Raw genomic sequence first — 20,406 nt, forward strand, 5'->3', positions numbered from 1 at the left:
TCCAGGCCTGGCTCCAGAGTGGGGCCCCGGTGACCCGCGTCCGGGCGAGGGAACACCAAGTCCAAAGTTTTCCTTCATCATTGGGGTCTTCGGGCTGCTCTTTGTCTGGTCCCTCACCTAGGACCTGTCTGCCTTGGGTGACCCTACCAGGGGCATGAAGCCCCAGACAGCATAGCTCCTAGGATCATTGGGACACTCAAACCCCTCCACCACGATAAGGTGGCAGCCCATGGAGGAGCCCTCGCCATCGTGTTTTTTTATTAAAAGATGTTAAGAACACAGACATAAAGTTTACAGCGCAGACACAGAGCCACGCTGGGCAGCGTGTTCAGATGGAAATGCTGCACATGATAAATCATTCTCACTGCTCACTCAACGCACCTCTTCAAGCACAACCACATGTTATACCTGCAGTTCACATCGAGCTGCACAGCAGCAGAATTTACAGTTTTACTATAAAGCTGGTTAAAAAATAGATTAGGCATTTCCTGCCCCTTTTTCTTCTCTTTTATACAAGCAGACAACACATAAGCTCAACAACACAAAAGCTTTATATTTATTACAAAATATTCATCTAAGAATTGATTTCTTCCTGTGATGGAAATAATTTCTGATTAAGTTCTCTGTTTTCATACTTTCATAGATTGTTCTTCTTTTTACCTTTTCTACAGTTTTTCATTAAAATTGCACTTTTTTGTTAAGTTTGTTAAACTATCTTGAATCTGTATTTCTAAATAAAGACTAACAGAAAGATCACAGTAACTTTTATTTATGATAAAACCTGTTTTTTTTCTTATAACAAACAAACCAGATATAACAAGTTTGGGCTTCTTCATGGTCCGGAGTATTAAATTATGATTACAATTATCATCTAATATTATGTACAGATTAACTCTAATCTTAATTTAACACCTGGAACCTGAAGAAATCCAAACGTGTTAAATCAGCTTTTTTATGTTTGGTATAAAAAGAAAAACAGGATTTATCAAAGAAAAAAGGTGAATGGACTGAACTTGTGTCGTGCCTTGCTAGTCATGTTGACCACTCAAAGCGCTTCACACTACAGTCACATTCACCCACACACACATTTACACCCACATGCAGGTCGGGGGGCAACTTGCCGCTAAGTGCCCCGCCCCGGGGCACCTCAACATGTGGCTCAGGAAGCTGAAATCGAACTTACAACCTTCTGGTCACAAGACGACCACTCTACCACCGAGCCACAGTCGCCCTAAAAAAGCCACTGCATGATCCTTTTGCTAATCTTCTTTAAAATACAGATTTAAACAGAATAACGAGCTACAATTCAGTGCAATTTAATATAAAAAGTGAGTAGAAAAGGTAAACTAAAGGACAAACCATAAAAGCACAAGTACAGTGAAAATAAACAGAAATCATTACTATTAAAAGAAGAAATTTTAATTCTTAAATCAATACGTTGCTATAAATACTGAGCCTAGTTGCGGCACTGAGCCGCCTGCCACTAAACCAGCGAAGGGAAAAGGGCTAACGTTCGGCTAATTCAATTCATTTTACAAGTTTAACAATAATACTGGACATGGTTGGAGTTTCTTAAAGTGTTTTGGGGGCAATTTACAGTGACCAACTGACCTGACCTACATGTTTTAGGAGATGTGGGGGGAAACCGGAGCACCCGGAGAAAACCCACGCAAACACGGGGAGACTATGCAAACTCCACACAGATGGTCTCTGTGAAGACGCAGCGCTAACCGCTGCACCACCGTGCTGCCCACGTTTTTTCCAATCGGGTCGGGAAGGGATCTATTTTCTAGTTAGTTGATGGAGAAAAAACTTCATGGTTTTTAAATTTCCTCTTGACGGAGCGTGGCATGGCGCCCCGTTCACAGACCTCTCACGTCTTTCTCCTCTAAATATCAAAATCAAGAACATTAAACATGTTCTTGATCGTCTTCAATCTTTTGGGTTTTTTTTGGCTTCTTCAATCGCAGAATGTTTTGGACTTTTTTCCAAATTGAAAATTTAGATTTTTTCTTTTTACCATCCTGCAGGGTTTTAGTATCTGGATTGTTTAAATCCTCCAGGATGGTTTCTCCAGCGATCTCAGTCTCTTCTGTGGATTCCGGATCCGTGGAACAACCTGATAAGGTTTTTCCTGAGAGTTCCTCCTCCGAAGAAACCTCTTGACTGAAGACTTTAACCAGGTCGACTTGGTTCTGTGAGTTTTCCTCCTTGTCTTGGGAAACTGGGATGTGTTTTTGATGGAAATCTTCTTCCTCAGCTCTCAGAGTGTCGGGCAGCAGTACATCCTCTCTTGCTTCGTCCAAATCATTTATCACACAACTTATCTCCTGCTGGTATTTTGCTGCTTCCTGTTTCAATGCAGTGACATCAGTTTCATACCGACGGTTTAACTCCAGGTACAAACTGTTAACCTTCTCCAACTCAGCCTGGACACTCCTTTCCTGGTCTTGAAGGAATTGAATCTCAGTTGTTGTTTTATCTTGGAGGACGGCAAACTCAGCTCTCATATTGTCTAGACGCGCCTTGTCCTCCTCTGATTTCTCCAGATGATCTTTTCGCTCCTGATTTATCTGCAGCTGAAGGTTTTCGACTTGTTGTTGCAGCTCAGAATGGTTTCTTTCATGCATAAGTTTCTCTTTCTTTTCTCTGTTTGAAAGAGCAGTTTCCTCCTGGTTTATCTTCTGCTGGTATGTTTCACGGTGCTGCTGTATATCCATAATGCCTCTTTCATATTTACATTTTAGCTCCTCGTAGAAGAAGTTAAACTGGTCCAGTTTTATCATCTGCTTCTCTCTCTTTTGCAGAACTGTGATTTCTCTGGACATTTTATGGAAGAGCTCCACCTTCTCAGCTCTCAGATTGTTGATAAGCTGCAGATTTTCATTCGTTCTTTCTATGTTGGCGTCTTTCTCATGTGTCGCCTCCTGCCGATATCTTTCCACGTCTTGCTTTAGTAAAGAAACTTCGCTTTCATATTTGCAGGTCAGTTCATTATATGAAAGTTTGATCAGATTTAATTCTTCCTGCAAAAGTTTCTCGCTGTCTTGCAGGAATGAAATCTTTTGGGACATTTCTTTAAACATGTCGTCCTTCTCAGCTCTCAAGTTCTCCAGGAGTCGTTGTTCCTCACTCAGCCTCGCTTCATAAAGCTTCTGTGTCTCGGCCTCCTGCCTCAGCAGAGCATCGGCTGCTTCATACTTAGAGCGCAGCTCCTCGTAGGAAGTCTGGAGTTGGTCCAGTTCTTCTTGGAGTCCCTGACTTTTCTTCCTCTCAGCCTGTATTTCAGCTACAAATGCTTCCTGGCTGAGGAGGTGGGCCACCTTTAACTCCTCCAAGTCTTGTTGCAAGTTCTTCTTCTTCATGTATTTCACGTTGTTGTGAACCTTGGAAGCAATGACCGCAGCGTTATGGACTTCTGGATCACTGAACTTCTCTACTCTCTCAAGTTCCCTCTTTGCCTCTTTGGCCTGGTTGATAAATGTTTCTTTGAGAGCTTTCTGCTTTTTTAACTGGAGTTTGGTCTCTTCCAGCTCGGCCTCCAGGTGGGACAGTTTCTGGTTGTCTTCAAACCTTCCGGCTCTCTCCATTTCCAGAAGGTAACTCAGCCTGTGGATTTCCCCGTGTAAGGCATTCGGGTGTGCAGGAGGGAACCTGCCTTGGGGGTTTTGCTGGCCTCCCCTTCTCGCGTGGGGTCCCATCATCCCACTGTGGTATCTCGGCGTATAATGAGACATTTTCTCCTAAATACAATCAGTAAAATCCTCGATTGGTAAACTACCTGAAAGAGCTTTGCGTCTGAACTGGTCAGTGATATTGCAAGCAATGAAAAATATGCAGAATTGTGTTACATACAATCCTACAGTTGATGACATCACAGACTGAATCGCCAGTGACATCACAGAATCTTCCTTTGCTGGTGGAGTGACATCATTCCACCACCAAATATCTTCCTCTTTATTCTTGTTTACATTCAAAATAGTCCAGGATTCAGTCGTTTTTAATCAAATATCAGGGCATCAAACTCATTTCCATTTTGGGCCAAAATCTGAATGTTCATAAAGTTCCTGTTGCGCCGGATCGTATTGATAAAAACCAATTCAATTGTTAAAAGTGTTCCTTAAAATAACATCATAATATTGAACATCTTTTCACACTAATCAGTCCATCCAGGATTGTTTTTGTGGTTTTCTGCCATCAACATCACCGATTTCGTGGCGCTAATTTAGAAATATTTGTAAGGAATTTTTACGATATTCGCGCTAAAATATGATGTTAAATGTGACCTTTTATTAATCGCTCTATCGGTCATGGACTATAACTTGACATCAAGTCAGGCTGAGACAGCGGTCACTTGAACCAAAATGTTTTTGGTCAATTTTGACAAAAAATGTTGATAAACTCAGAAAAATGTGTGGATCTGTTGGTTTTTGTGTGAATTTTGTGGTTATTTGTGAAAAACTGGAGGGGCCTATTGCTGTAATTTGGAGTCTAGAGGGAAAACATACATCCACTGCCCTCAGCCTTAGTACTGGCTCTCCACAGGGCTGTGTGCTGAGCCCCCTGCTCTATTGTCTGTACACATACGACTGCACCTCTGCCCACCACAGCAACACCATCATCAAGTTTGCTGATGACACCACAGTGGTGGGGCTCATCTCAGGAGGCGACGAGTCAGCCTACAGGGGGGAGGTGGAGCGGCTGTTGCAGTGGAGCAGGGAGAACAATCTGCTCCTCAACAACTCAAAGACAAAAGAACTCATAATAGATTACAGGAGGAATAAAACGGACATTACACCACTAACCATTGGGGGAAAATGTGTGGAGAGGGTAGCTGATTTCCGTTTCCTGGGGGTCTACATTGAGCAGGGCCTCACATGGAACATGAACACCTTGGAGCTGATAAAAAAGGCCCAGCAAAGACTGAACTTCCTGAGGGTTCTCAGGAGGAACAGCATCAAGGAGAAGCTGCTGGTGTCCTTCTACAAGTGCTCCATAGAGAGCATACTGACCTACTGTATCTGCGTCTGGTATAACAGCAGCACTGCGGCTCAAAGGAAAGCTCTCCAAAGGGTTGTGAATACAGCCCAAAAAATCATTGGCTGCCCTCTCCCCTCACTGGAGGACCTGCACAGCGACCGCTGTCTAAGAAAAGCACAACACATCACAAAGGACACTTCTCACCCCGGACCTTCTCTGTTCACACTGCTGCCTTCAGGCAGAAGATACAGAGCAACCAGAACCAGAACCAACCGTCTCAGAGACAGTTTCTACCCGACAGCAATAACAAAACTAAATGCAATCAAAAACAACCATTAATCATCATGAATGATGTCTGTGAGAATGTGGCTGTTCTTATTTATTAGTTGTTTTGTTTTTTTACCAGTTATTTGTTAATTCTTACATTGTGTGTGAATTGTGAGACAGTTATTTTTTGTTTTTAAGCATATGCACTGACTGATGGCACCTTTTAAATTTCGTTGTTCTTGTGACAATGACAATAAAGATTTATCTTATCACATAAAAAGCTATGGCGGGCCAGATTTGGCCCTCGGGCCTTGAGTTTGACACACTTGCCATATATGATAATCTGGAGAACATTTTTCAATATCTATACCTTGGAAAGTTAATTTAGCTTGTTTAGTCAAACATTTATTTTCTTTTGTACAGAGGAAAAAGAGAGTGGGAAAGAAAATGTATAATAAATAGATGTAAACAACATGACAAAGTAAAAGATAAAAACTATAACTATTGATTTCTAAATCTTGTTGAAAGTTGAGTCGGATTGATTAAGCCTCGTTTTTAATATCAGGCTTAAGACTCAAAAATTGTAAATGAGTAATAGTTGTAATGTACTAGTATTGTTGTGGCTTGTTTATTGTTGTCATAGCAACTGCCTACCCAGATGGCTGTCAGTTAAAACAAAGAATGTTGTAATCTGTATTTTCAGTTTGTTTTCGTTAGCTTTTTAAAGGCACGATGTAGTTCTTATTATAAATAGTTTTTCTCCATTAATTCCCGTTGGGGTTAGGGTTAGGGTTAGGTCGGAGGACCCAGGAAGCAATCGTCTTAATTTTGAAAGGTGAGCTGTAGGAAAGCTGAGGAGGTTTTGGTACAATGGACCCATTGACGGCTTATAGGCACTCCAGTCGAGCACATGGTGTGTGGCGCGGCGCTGAGAGCTTTCTGAGCATATCCAAGTGCTAATAAGTCCCAAAGCTGACTGAAGCACAGCCTTTCTTCCTCCCTGAACCTCCTCCACACTGCAAGAAGTGGGAAGGAGCAGAAGTCATCCATCCATCCCGTATGTACGCTCTTCGGGCTCGGAGTATGAATGTGCCACTTGATGGTGCTTTACAGCTACCCTCTGTGCTTACGGACGCCACAAAGCGGCGGCCTCCCTGCCAAACATTTCCATAAAGGGACACAAAGACAGAGAGATGCCAGGAGAACAGACGCCCGCCTGTGCACATTGTGTTTGAGCAGCTCCAGAGTTTCAATGTCAGGCCGGTAGGAGAGTGTGTGGGAGCAGAAATTAACCAGGCCCGAGTCCGCCGCATTCCTCGCCAGGTCAAAGCCGAGTCGGGGTCCGGCGGGGTGAAAACGGCGCGTGGACATTACGCGTCGATGCTGTGGGAGGTTACTGTTACAGCGGACGCCGCCAACCGAGGCAGAGGGAAGATGTTTTCACTTTAGATGACGCCAAGGTCAGAGTCGTCTTTCAGTTTACCGACTATGCTTCTTTGAACTGAGCTCTACAAAAACCTCTTCACTGCATTTTCAGCTCAAAGTCATTCTGCGTTCACACTGCGGACTTTAAAGCTGCACTGTGACTGTTAAGAAAAAAATATTTTTTTACATATTTGAGAGGTATGAGACAGATAATCTGTAAAAATAATTTAAAAAAATTAAGTTCCTCTGCCTTCTTCTAGTGATGACTAAAAACAACCAATCAGAGCCAGGAGGCGGGGCCTAGCCTTGCCAATCACAATCTCCTGCAGCGCTGCTCATCCTTCCTCCCTCTTTTGCTTTCTACAGCAGATCCTGTCTTGAATGCTAGGCTAGTTAGCATGGCCAGCAATGTCATGGTAAGTTGTTCCTCTGCCTCTAGAACATTTAGCAGCTCATTCATGAGGATTACTGACAGCGTTAAGACCCGCCTCTTGGCTCTCTTTGGTTGTTTTTGGTGCATTTCTTCTGACAGAAATCGTAGCTCAGGGGGCAGGAGGAGGAGAATGATCTTTTTACAGTTAAATGGCTGAAAAATTATCCAACTGTACATCTTTGAAAAGCAGATGTGGCGCCTCCTGCACAACCAACCAACCAGAATGCAGCAAGTGGTTTCTGGATGGTAAGTCAGCAACAAAACAGAAGCCGTTGTACATGGCATACAGTGGTAAAACCAGCTGACCAAACGCAAACTAACATTTTGCCAAAAAAATGGCTGGGTGTTTTTTATAATTTAAAAAAATTAAGTTCCTCTGCCTTCTTCTAGTGATGACTAAAAACAACCAATCAAAAACTTGATTGGTTGTTCTAAAAACTTGGTGAGTTTTTAGAAGCAGTGAAAACCCAAAACATGCAAAATGTTCATTTTGTACAATAGGTCTCCTTTAAAAGCCAGGCATATTATTTAGATTTAAATCAAATGCTCTGAAGTTCTGTGGACACACTTCTCTCACTTTTTTTTTGGAGTTTTCATAGCAACGTCTGCTTTCCATGGAAATTCGGGCCAAACTCTGGTCCAGTAAGTAAAACTCTCATACTGGACCGGACCTTTGCATCCCAACTCAAACCGCAAAGACAAGCAACCTAATAGGAAACACACCATGCTGATAAAACCCAGCCATTCAGAGAGAGAGGATAAAGACTCGCTGGCTCCCTGAAATCCTGATTAAACTCATGTGTAGCAGTGAAATGGGGCCCTTAAAGAGGCAAGGCCTCATTCTGGACAAATAGCAAAGCAATAAAACCTCCAACGGTTGATTTATGTACAACGGAGGAGTGTAAGGCGTCTGCAGGCCTTAGCAGTGTTTGTTCATTGTGACATTAACCGGTTCATGAAGTTCAGATCTACACATGTGGCTGTTTGATAGCCGCTACGGCCAGCTGATTGGTCATGTGACGCACCGATAAATGCAAACAAATATGCAGCGGTGGGTCATACGTGTGGAATAAATTCTTCAACCAGTCCGAGACGGATGCGACCGCTGCAGATTCAAATATTCAGGCTGAACCGGTGCATGTGTCGTAAAACAAACACAAAGAACAATGAAGAAAAACAGCGAGTGACTGAAGGAACACAAACCCTGTAAATTCTAGACACTAACAGGAACCATAGAATTGCACAAATATCTGTGAGGGACGGCGGAGTCCCAGCTCAGTGAAAGAGGTGAACAGAACCTGGTACCAGAAGCCCATTAAAATTCTGTTTACATCGTTTTAAACTGTGTGACTGTGAGTGGGAATAAAAATAGCAACAGGTATTTTGTTCCATATAACACAGTAGGAGTTTAACAGGTAAACCTTTCTGGATGAAACTCCACTAAAAACCCATCTAAAAATCAATAAATGTAATTGATTACATTTATTTGAAATGTAATCAATTACAGATTTATTGATGGAACTTGACTTAATGTCGTGTTTTGATTGTTGATTCTATGTTGCTTTGTGTTTCTGTGTTTGATATGATGGAAAGCTCTTTGAAATCACTCCTCGTTAGTACAGTGGTGAGTATCCCCGCCTGTCACGCGGGAGACCGGGGTTCGATTCCCCGACGGGGAGTGAAGTTTGTTTCAGGTCCCTCTTGAAAATGAGATCTAGATCTCAACGGGGTTTACCTGATTAAATAAAGGAATTAAAAAAAAAAAAAAGAAATGCCTTGCTGCTGAAATGTGCTATACAAATAAAATTTGATTGATTAGCATTAGCAGCAGATATTGGAAAGCTTATTAAAGGCCTCCACATAAAGCAGGGGTGTCAAACTCCAGTCCTCGAGGGCCGCTGTCCTGCAACTTTTAGATGTGCCTCTGCTGCACCACCTGAATAGAATAATTAGGACATTAAGGCTCTGGAGAACTGATCTACACAAGGAGGAGGTAATTAAGCCATTTCATTCCAGTGTTTTGTACCTGTGGCACATCTAAAAACTGTAGGACAGCGGACCTTCAGGACTGGACTTTGACACCTGTGACATAAAGGAAATAAGCAGCGTTGGCTTGGAATAGCCTTTTTACTGCAGGACGTAATGAAATGACACTAATTGTGCCAATTAAAGTAATCCTGGTTAAAGAGTGTCGTCTTAATTCCTCAGCATTAGCAATGGGATTTAGGATAATTAACTCAAACCGCAGGAGTTCATATTCAGTCAGTTTTCAGTGTTTTTTGGTCTGATCGTCGTTTTGGGCCAGCAGAGCCGATTTTTAGATGGAAATAACTCCAGGCTTGTTCTGCTAACCGCTCCGTGAGAATCGGTGTGTTTGCTGAACGCGGCCCGCGTCTCGGGTCTGATTAATTACTCCGACTCTGAGGAGTTGGAGGCAACATATGCTGCAAGAGCTCATTCGCATGTGTGTAAAACGTGACAGAGTATCACAGTTAGCGTTGAGTTTCGGATTCAAGAGGAAGGCGCAGCTTCAGGTAGGAGTGTGTGGCGTCTGCTGGTGTGTGTGTGAAGGTGTGGGTGTGTGCTGAGATGGAGGCTCGGCTGCGGCACCAGAACCGCCGTCCGCAGTGCAGCGGGGGCATCCTGGCACGGACTGGGCACCAGATGTCAGAGCGGCGCAGGAACCTGCTCATTGGACCAGTGACACTTTTTCTAGAGCTGAATTTGGATCTGAGCTTCCAGGAATAAACTCCCACTGATGGTCTGACTAAACCTGCCCTCACACATCGCCAGGTCCAAACAAACTGTAGAGGCTCCACTCAGAACCAAACAGAGTAGCTGGGAAAACACAGATTAACTTTTCAAAGTGCTATTTAATCTACTTAATTATATGTTTTATCTGCTGACTGATTTTAATTTACACGTTTTATCAGAACTCCATGTGACAAACTCAAAATGGCAAATTAATTTAAACAGTTTCTCCTTCAATATCCTTAAAGCTGCAGTATGTAACTTTTATAAAAAACTTTTTATTTTTTACATATTTGAGACAATTAATCTGCTCCTCTGCCTTCTCCCAGTGTCAACTAGAAACAACCAATCAGGGCCAGGAGGCGGGTCTTAGTGCTGTCAATCACTGCCCCCTTTGTTCTCTGCTATGCTGAAGCTAGCACTGTGCACTAAACCGGACTCTCAGTTGCCATGTCAACTGTCTGGGATCCCCTCCGTTCTTACATCACCGTGTTTCTGATTGGCTACCTGTCACATTCAACAGGCTGCGTTTCGCTGCCAGTCAGTAAAAATCCCACAGGCTGCGATAATCGAGCCGAGACAAAGTTGAATATGAAGAAGAAGAAAAAAACGTTTTGTGGTCACTTTATCTTCAAGAATTAGTTTTCATCTATGTTTGATTTTTGGGCAGAAGAAATTTGTTTTTGAGATGAAATTTCTTTCTTGAATCTCTGGTGAATTCTGTCGATTAGCCACAAACTAATATTTTGCTCTTACACATTAAAAGTTAGATTGTAATTTAATTTTATAGTTTCAATGTTAAAAGGAGAAAAAAACAGGAGCTACTTGAATGCATGTTTTCTACATGATGCTTATTACGGCTAATGTTTATCACAAAGGCTGTTGTGCTAATATTGCGCCTTTTCTTTTTGAAATACTGATACTGATGAAGTATTTAGTGACAGTAAGTTATTTATTCCACTGTATGGAATTGAAAAGTGCTGAAAAACGCTACTGATGTCCATTCAGTGAATATTACGTTGTGATAAAAGACTAAAGTTATTTATCACAGCTGGAAATAATTTTATCCACATGGAGGAGATCAAATTTCATTGAAGTGACTTAGAATCGTTTATGACACTACAGTGAAAGATGTTTCTGCTGCATGCAGCTTGTTTTATGTGTTGAGAGACAACGCATGACGAACGGCGAGGCAGGATCCAAAAGAGCGGATTCACATCGTGTCCACTACGATGCCAGAGAAGAACCTGCTCCTGCTGCAGTGGATCGGTGGGACTGCAATATGACACTCAGATCTGAAAACTGAACTCAAACAATTCAAAATGGAGAAAAACTCTTGAACTTGACTGACTTGACTTAGGACTACTAAAAGAAAACATTGACTATTTTGTTCCGTTTGTATTATTGTCAGAACGTGTAATAAATATGTTTTGTTCAACACAGTGCTTCCCTTGCTCCTCCTGAGTTGGACCCGGTTCTGATGCCTGTTTGTTTAAACAGATCCAGTCACTGATCCCCTGCAGCAGGCCTAGCGAGCCTCAATCGGGGGCTAGCTAAGTGTTTAGCTTCTTTTTCTCTAGCAGGCCATCATCCATCCATCCATCATCCATCCATCCAGTGTGTTGCCATGGTAACATGGTACCATCATCTGCCGAGGCCTCGCTGCTGTAGCCGTCTCCAGTCAGGGCTCTGTAGTTCTGCCGGCTCTCCCACCTGAAGCCCCCCCGGGGCCTGGCGCCGCCTGCGGCCCCCGCTGCTCCTCTGAGGCCCTGGGAGCGGCCCACCGCCTCCTGGTACCGACCCAGCAGCTCGCCGTCGCTGTCCGAAGAGTCGCCGCCGCCGCAGGACGCCGTTTCTGCTGGGGACAGACAGGAGGCTTCAGGACTGTGGAACCGGAACCCAGAACCAGAACCGGACCAGAACCAGAACCAGACTGTTTAACGGACTGTTTAGCAGGATCTGGCAGTATCCCAGTAGCAGTACCTGCTACTTGTGAGGATCTGGGAGTTTTTGTGGGAATAACTGGGAATAAAGCCGTTGCCATAGCGATGGGCTCATAATGGGCGACATTATGCAACACGGCGTTACACAACAGAAGAATATTTATGGAAACACGAACAATGGCTGGCTGGGAAGAGCAGCAGTCAGTAAAGCCTGACGCACGAAACAGAAACATCCATCAAGCTGGACATGAAACATGAAGCTGTCGCCATGGTTACCAGCAGGTCTGATTCATCCACTGTGATGCCGGTAGTCTCACTGAGAAATGAAAGAGATTCATGACTAGGTTGACATTTTCAGGAAGTGCTGCAGTTGCAGCTTCCGACCAGCAGGGGGCAGAAGAGCCTCCCTGCTGGCTCTGGTTCTGGTTCTGTTCCAACCAGTGAGTTCTGCTACCAGAACCTCCTGGCAGATACCGGTCACCAGAACTAACCAGACAGACAAACTTCTGTAAGGACTCAGCTCACTGTATGTAAACATATGAGCCGGTTTGGATCAGAGGAAATCAGAAGTTAAAAATGATTCCAGAAATCCAAAACACCAGACAGCGAACCGATTCATCTGAACAACGAACCGGTTCAGTAAAGAACTGGTTCAGTAAAGAACTGGATCAGTAAAGAACCGGTTCAGTAAAGAACTGATTCAGTAAAGAACTGATTCAGTAAAGAACTGGTTCAGTAAAGAACTGGTTCAGTAAAGAACTGGTTCAGTAAAGAACTGATTCAGTAAAGAACTGGTTCAGTAAAGAACTGGTTCAGTAAAGAACCGGTTCAGTAAAGAACTGATTCAGTAAAGAACTGATTCAGTAAAGAACTGATTCAGTAAAGAACTGGTTCAGTAAAGAACTGATTCAGAAAAGAACTGGTTCAGTAAAGAACTGGTTCAGTAAAGAACTGGATCAGTAAAGAACTGGTTCAGTAGAGAACTGGTTCAGTAAAGAAATGATTCAGTAAAGAACTGATTCAGAAAAGAACTGGTTCAGTAAAGAACTGATTCAGTAAAGAACTGATTCAGTACAGAACTGGTTCAGTAAAGAACTGATTCAGTACAGAACTGGTTCAGTAAAGAACTGGTTCAGTAAAGAACTGGTTCAGTAAATAACTGGTTCAGTAAAGAACTGGATCAGTAAAGAACTGGTTCAGTAAAGAACTGGATCAGTAAAGAACTGGTTCAGTAGAGAACTGGTTCAGTAAAGAAATGATTCAGTAAAGAACTGATTCAGTAAAGAACTGGTTCAGTAAAGAACTGGATCAGTAAAGAACCGGTTCAGTAAAGAACTGATTCAGTAAAGAACTGATTCAGTAAAGAACTGGTTCAGTAAAGAACTGGTTCAGTAAAGAACCGGTTCAGTAAAGAACTGATTCAGTAAAGAACTGATTCAGTAAAGAACTGGTTCAGTAAAGAACCGGTTCAGTAAAGAACTGATTCAGTAAAGAACTGATTCAGTAAAGAACTGGATCAGTAAAGAACTGGTTCAGTAAAGAACTGATTCAGTAAAGAACTGGTTCAGTAAAGAACCGGTTCAGTAAAGAACCGGTTCAGTAAAGAACTGATTCAGTAAAGAACTGATTCAGTAAAGAACTGATTCAGTAAAGAACTGGTTCAGTAAAGAACTGATTCAGAAAAGAACTGGTTCAGTAAAGAACTGGTTCAGTAAAGAACTGGATCAGTAAAGAACTGGTTCAGTAGAGAACTGGTTCAGTAAAGAAATGATTCAGTAAAGAACTGATTCAGAAAAGAACTGGTTCAGTAAAGAACTGATTCAGTAAAGAACTGATTCAGTACAGAACTGGTTCAGTAAAGAACTGATTCAGTACAGAACTGGTTCAGTAAAGAACTGGTTCAGTAAAGAACTGGTTCAGTAAATAACTGGTTCAGTAAAGAACTGGTTCAGTAGAGAACTGGTTCAGTAAAGAAATGATTCAGTAAAGAACTGGTTCAGTAAAGAACTGGTTCAGTAAAGAACTGATTCAGAAAAGAACTGGTTCAGTAAAGAACTGGTTCAGTAAAGAACTGGATCAGTAAAGAACTGGTTCAGTAGAGAACTGGTTCAGTAAAGAACTGGATCAGTAAAGAACTGGTTCAGTAGAGAACTGGTTCAGTAAAGAAATGATTCAGTAAAGAACTGGTTCAGTAAAGAACTGGTTCAGTAAAGAACTGATTCAGAAAAGAACTGGTTCAGTAAAGAACTGGTTCAGTAAAGAACTGGATCAGTAAAGAACTGGTTCAGTAGAGAACTGGTTCAGTAAAGAAATGATTCAGTAAAGAACTGATTCAGTAAAGAACTGGTTCAGTAAAGAACTGATTCAGTAAAGAACTGCTTCAGAAAAGAACTGGTTCAGTAAAGAACTGATTCAGAAAAGAACTGGTTCAGTAAAGAACTGGTTCAGTAAAGAACTGATTCAGTAAAGAACTGATTCAGTACAGAACTGGTTCAGTAAAGAACTGATTCAGTACAGAACTGGTTCAGTAAAGAACTGGTTCAGTAAAGAACTGGTTCAGTAAATAACTGGTTCAGTAAAGAACTGGATCAGTAAAGAACTGGTTCAGTAGAGAACTGGTTCAGTAAAGAACTGGATCAGTAAAGAACTGGTTCAGTAGAGAACTGGTTCAGTAAAGAAATGATTCAGTAAAGAACTGGTTCAGTAAAGAACTGGTTCAGTAAAGAACTGATTCAGAAAAGAACTGGTTCAGTAAAGAACTGGTTCAGTAAAGAACTGGATCAGTAAAGAACTGGTTCAGTAGAGAACTGGTTCAGTAAAGAAATGATTCAGTAAAGAACTGATTCAGTAAAGAACTGGTTCAGTAAAGAACTGGTTCAGTAAAGAACTGATTCAGTAAAGAACTGGTTCAGTAAAGAACTGATTCAGAAAAGAACTGGTTCAGTAAAGAACTGGTACAGTAAAGAACTGGATCAGTAAAGAACTGGTTCAGTAGAGAACTGGTTCAGTAAAGAAATGATTCAGTAAAGAACTGATTCAGAAAAGAACTGGTTCAGTAAAGAACTGATTCAGTAAAGAACTGATTCAGTACAGAACTGGTTCAGTAAAGAACTGATTCAGTACAGAACTGGTTCAGTAAAGAACTGGTTCAGTAAAGAGCTGGTTCAGTAAATAACTGGTTCAGTAAAGAACTGATTTAGTAAAGAACTAATTCAGTAAAGAACTGGTTGAGTAAAGAACTAATTCAGTAAAGAACTGGTTGAGTAAAGAACTAATTCAGTAAAGAACTGGTTCAGTAAAGAACTGATTCAGTAAAGAACTGATTCACTATGAACTGGTTCAGTAAAGAACTGGTTCAGTAAAGAACTAATTCAGTAAAGAACTGGTTCAGTAAAGAGCTGGTTCAGTAAATAACTGGTTCAGTAAAGAACTGATTTAGTAAAGAACTAATTCAGTAAATAACTGGTTGAGTAAAGAACTAATTCAGTAAAGAACTGGTTCAGTAAAGAACTGATTCAGTAAAGAACTGATTCACTATGAACTGGTTCAGTAAAGAAATGGTTCAGTAAAGAACTAATTCAGTAAAGAACTGGTTCAGTAAAGAACTGATTCAGTAAAGAACTGGTTCAGTAAAGAACTAATTCAGTAAAGAACTGATTCACTATGAACTGGTTCAGTAAAGAACTGGTTCAGTAAAGAACTGGTTCAGTCAGTGGAACATTGAGTGGAAGGAAGACCTGCTTCAGGACTCACCTTGCGGCTGCGGGTTCTTCCTGAAATCGTCGAGGCATTGCAGGCTGGCCGGGTTCTGCAGAACCAGCTTGTTGTTGAGGAACCAGAAGAGGAAGGTCATGAGGATGATGAAGAGAGCGATGGCCGTCAGGAAGCCCAGAACCTCCGGAGAAACTGGACCGGGACACAAACAGAACCTCAGGAACGTACGGGCGACAGCTTTACATACGCCTGACCATCAGCAGAGACGGACGCTGCCTAATGGTTACCATGGCAACGGGTTCAGCATCATTCAGGTTCAAGTCGGATCAGAGCCAAAACCGGACGGTCTAATTAATCTACTCAGAAAATCAGATTTAATCTGTTCAAATTATAATCACTGAGTCCAACAGAACCAGTCCGGCTCCTTCCCGATCAGTCCGGTCCGAACAAACATTCAGTTCAAACGAATCCGCAGATTTGCCTATTCGACTCTGAACTAAAGCGGACCGGACCAGAATCAGACTGAAGAGGAACATTGAGCTTCCAGAGTTTCCCCCAGTAAACCTGCTCAGTCCGCTGGGCGGCGCCGAAGCGTCCGCTGGGCGGCGCCGAGGCGTCCGCTGGGCGGCGCCGAAGCGTCCGCCGGGTTTTTATATTAAAACATGTCAAGTTGACAGGAAAAGTAAAAACATTACTGGGTAATTACATGTTACAGGAAAACATGGCAGTGAAACGATATTTAAACCCACAACTAGTCTGAAAAACAACAAATCAAAAAATACAATTAAGATGAATATGAATTATTTGCACTTCTGTTTAATCCAAATGAAGTCAGCGGCTCCATCGGGCCCCCAGGGCTTCAGGGGCCATAAAGGCTGATATTTTAACACAGATATATAAATGTAACATTTATTTATTGAGATTATCAATGCTGCTAAATTTGATTTAATTTGTTTCAACATAAATTAAAAGATTTTAAATTAACATTTAAATGTCAGATTTTAAGGAGCTGGCAGGGGCGATTCTAGGATCTGACCTTTAGGGGGGCTGAGCCCCCAGCTGGGCTAAGACCCAGGAGAAGATATTCGTTGGTGGGGTTTTCTAAATCTAACTGCTTATTTACATACATTCACAAACAAAATTAAGAAACATGTTGTCAGTAATTTATAGAATAAAAGAACAATGTTCATATACTTATAAAGAGTAAAATCAGAGAAACTTTTAGTTTTTTCTAGGTATATAAACTCAGTTTGAAACAGAATCTCGAGATTACATCATAGCTGCCAACATCTGGTAGAAGGTACAAGTTCAGGTTAATGACTAGTGGAAATGAGTCATTAATCTGAACTTTATTTGAAAATCATACGTAGAAATTTCTTATTTTTATCTGAACGTTATGCAGCTGTTGGCCTTTTGTCTTTAAACAAGAATGAATGTCCATCTATGGAAAAGTGGACATGATGAGTCGGGTTTTAATATTTCAGTTCACAGTTCATGGAGTGAGTCTGTCATAGTTTCAGTACCAAACACATTTCTGTTCACAGAACCAGCCTGACCCAAACATCCTGTGCTGTTCTTCAGTTTGACCTTATTTTAGTGACTCCAGAGAAATTTGGGAAATTAATGACAAAACACAACAGTCACTAATCAAACTTCAAAAAACAGCAACAAGAGTAATTAAGGCTCAGGACCAGGATCAGACTAACACATTATTTATACAAATATTTTGCACATATACACAATTTTGTACTGAACTACAAAATACTCTTCAAGTAAATAAAGCCAATGCTGTACACAATTTCATTCATAAATATAAAAATAATTCTAAATTAATTAAGAACTGCATTGCCACTTAAAATTGCCCATTGCAAAACAATCCCAGGTTGGGTTTACCGGAGCAGAACATGGTTAGAAAAACTGCGGCTAGTTTCCCCAGTGACTGGAAATTAAACACAGATATTATTCAGACATTTAACATTTAGCTGTAAAATGTTTGGTTTACTATTGAATTTATTCCTGATCCAATCGGTTTGATTGATTAAAGTTAAGCCTTCAAACATGCTAGTTTTATTTAACTCTAATGGTTTATCCGAGATTCAGAGACTATTATATTTGAAAATGAATAATTTGCTTATATTTATTCCTGGTAGAAATGTGCTATACATGTTTGAACATTTAGAATCAAACTAACAGATTCATTTTTTCCTATGAACAGACTTTACTATAAAGGTGAAGAATAATACAGGAATCAGTAACACATGACTGAAAGACAAACTTCAGCTCCGTTGCTGTTTTTCTTCGCCGCTCTCTGCTTCACGCTGTCACGGTTGCTAGGCAACATGAGTTACGCTGAGGGGGGGGGCGGTACAGTAGGAGGAGGCTACACCTGTTCACTGCTTCTCTCTTCCGGTCTCAGTTTATTCAGGGTCTGCGAAGGACCCGGTCTACGTAGACCGGGTCCTTCCAAGGATGCAGACCTTGAATTGGGACACAGCTAAACTCTGAACCCGTTCTCCAGCTGATCACAGCGTCGCAGCTGCTGAACGCGCCTCTGACTGAAGCTGCTTCACTTCTTAGTTTGACTGAATTAGACGTGAAGTTTGAGTGTCCATCCAGATCCTTCAGACGGTTGAACGAGACGACACGACGAGACATTACCGCAGGCAGAGGACATGTGGACAGGGGACATGGGGGACGGGGGACATGTGATGGGCTGCAGGAGACTCCTCTACCTTTTCTGATGCAGATCAGTTCATGAACTCCACAGTGACGATCTCCACCTGGAGAGACAAGGAGGGAGGATGAGACCAGAACCAGAACCAGGACCAGAACCAGAACCAGAACCAGTAAACACAAAAGCAGCAGTTTTGTGTAGGAGGAAGCTCAGCATCCTCTTCCTCCTCAGGCTCTCCTGCTCTCTGCAGCCTCAGACTAGCAATCACTTTTACTTTGACTAGACCAGATATATTCCCTCAGACACTGAAGCTGCTGCATCTAAAGCAAACAAGCAGAGCGACTCAGCGGGCCGACCCGACGGCCAGGCTGGATCCGTCCCACGTTTTACAGCAACCCATCAGAGACTCGGCGTGAAAACCAGCAGCGGTAGTAAAGGGTTAAATGTGGCTGAACAGGAAGTAGATGAGGTGGTCATGTGATCAATTGGCTGATTATTGTCTACAGATTGAAGTCAAAGCGCTCAACCTGCTGTCTCTCACTGAACAGTGATGTCACTTCCTGCTTCACAGCCTCGTTCTTTCAAAGCCTGCTGACCTTCGCACCGAAGCTGTGACCTCTGGTTTCAGGCTGACCGTCCTCATGTCCCTCAGTCTGTCTCCCAGTCTGTCCTCAATGCTGCTATGCTGAATGCAGATTATTCCATCTGTCGGATCCTCAGCTCATAGTGGAGCTAATTCGTCGTTTAGCGCACTTAGCTTCCTCTAAATCATTGTTCCAGGTAAATGCTAAAGCCTTAATTTACTCGGCCTTTTTGTAAACTTTCAGGTAAAGTTCAGATAGCGCCTCTATCAAGTAACCATGGAATCCATGAAAACAGTCTGGTTTCCTGTTGAAGCTTTTCACCGTTTCTCTGGACGGAGGAAGAGGAAGAGGAGGAAGAGGAGACAGTTTTTTCCACCTTGCAGTGTTTTGTTGAACCTTTTCAGTCTGAATTTAACTCCACTGGTTCTGACTGGGGGATTTTATTTGGTGGCATCAGAACAACGGAGACTGAATAAAAATGCATGCCACACTTTTCAGATTTCCTCAGTAAAATAACTTTGTTCTGGTTTCTGAAAGCAGCATCTGAAGACCCTAAAATCATAAATTATCCCAAATGTTAAGGAGCTTCTCTGTGAAAACTGGCTATAACGTCACTTCCCCTTAAAATCAGAAATCCTTTCTGATTCCCAGTTTAGGTCTAGTTTCCTCCACTGGTCCCAGTTTCCTCTACACTAAATACATGAAACCAGATTACGTGTTGGATTATTTCAGCAGCATCATAAAAATTCTCTGGAGGTTCTATTGGACCGGAACCGAGTTCCTCCTCCACATGAAACTCTGAATATGACCCACATTCCTCCAGAATCGGGCAGGTCAGCACCAGAACCGGGCTGATCAGAACCAGAACCGTGTAGGTCGTAGCCTGCCAGTCAGCGCGGAGGGAAAAGCGGCGCGGGAAACGGCCATCTCCAAGTTTCGGAGCTTCTTGCTCCGCTTCCTGCAGCCAGCTGCTCCTCTCTCCGACTCCGGCAACACCAGCCGGAGGTTCGGGGCTCCGAACCGAGCCGCAGAACCGCCGCTTTAGCGGGTAATAAGCAAGAAAACCGCGTTCAAACAGGATGGGGGTTTCCGATCAGAGCCACCGGTACAAACATGGAGAATCACTGCTTTCCTCTAACAGGACAGCTGTCCGAACCGAACAGGTGCTGCCGTCCTGATGGGAGACACAGCCCGCCCGGACCAGAACCATAACTGGTAACCCAGACGGAGTTAATTACCGCGGAGAGCAGAGCCGTTATTGGCCTACTTACCATCAATCGCCATGATGTTCTGGCTGGCTCCAACCACAGGGGGCGCTAAGGAGAACTGATTTTAGAATAATGTTTCGAAGCTAAAGGCTGCTTAGCTGCAGCTCTATGTGACACATTTCTATGGGATCCATTAGCAACATTAGCCTTTTATACCAGAAAAATATATTCACTGTTACTCTTTCATTTGTATCACAGTTTCAACCTACATATTTAGTTAGCAAGCTAAATATTTAGTGTGCCTAATGAATAGCTATATGTAGCTCAAAGCTAACTTTTTAGTTTCAAGCTATATTTCTAGGTATTAAACTAAATCTTTAGCTTTCTAACTGATGATGTGAGTGTAGAAAATAAACCTTTATGAGCC

At 42.3% G+C, this 20,406-nt stretch overlaps 1 protein-coding gene and 1 non-coding gene across 7 annotated transcripts in view; one reads left to right on the forward strand and one right to left on the reverse strand.

Annotated features, from left to right (window-relative positions):
• Window positions 1-20,377, reverse strand: part of LOC116725334 (synaptotagmin-14-like) — a 38,388-nt gene extending 18,011 nt beyond the window's left edge. For 5 of the 6 annotated variants that reach the window (XM_032571301.1, XM_032571300.1, XM_032571299.1 and 2 more), the window contains exons 1-4: window positions 20,043-20,377; window positions 18,246-18,293; window positions 15,553-15,705; window positions 11,499-11,714 (exon numbers count right to left, since the gene is read on the reverse strand). In XM_032571301.1, the coding sequence (XP_032427192.1) occupies window positions 11,499-11,714; window positions 15,553-15,705; window positions 18,246-18,293; window positions 20,043-20,055 (430 nt within the window). In that variant the 5' untranslated portion in view covers window positions 20,056-20,377. The remainder of the gene's footprint in view (window positions 1-11,498; window positions 11,715-15,552; window positions 15,706-18,245; window positions 18,294-20,042) is intronic. The other variant, XM_032571298.1, reaches the window with a different exon arrangement.
• On the forward strand, window positions 8,713-8,784 carry trnad-guc (transfer RNA aspartic acid (anticodon GUC)). The gene has a single exon. It is a non-coding gene; the product is annotated as a tRNA-Asp (tRNA).
• Window positions 20,378-20,406: the final 29 nt, after the last annotated feature.

The sequence above is a fragment of the Xiphophorus hellerii genome, chromosome 9 (assembly GCF_003331165.1).
Source record: "Xiphophorus hellerii strain 12219 chromosome 9, Xiphophorus_hellerii-4.1, whole genome shotgun sequence".
In the NCBI taxonomy this organism is placed as follows: Eukaryota; Metazoa; Chordata; class Actinopteri; order Cyprinodontiformes; family Poeciliidae; genus Xiphophorus; species Xiphophorus hellerii.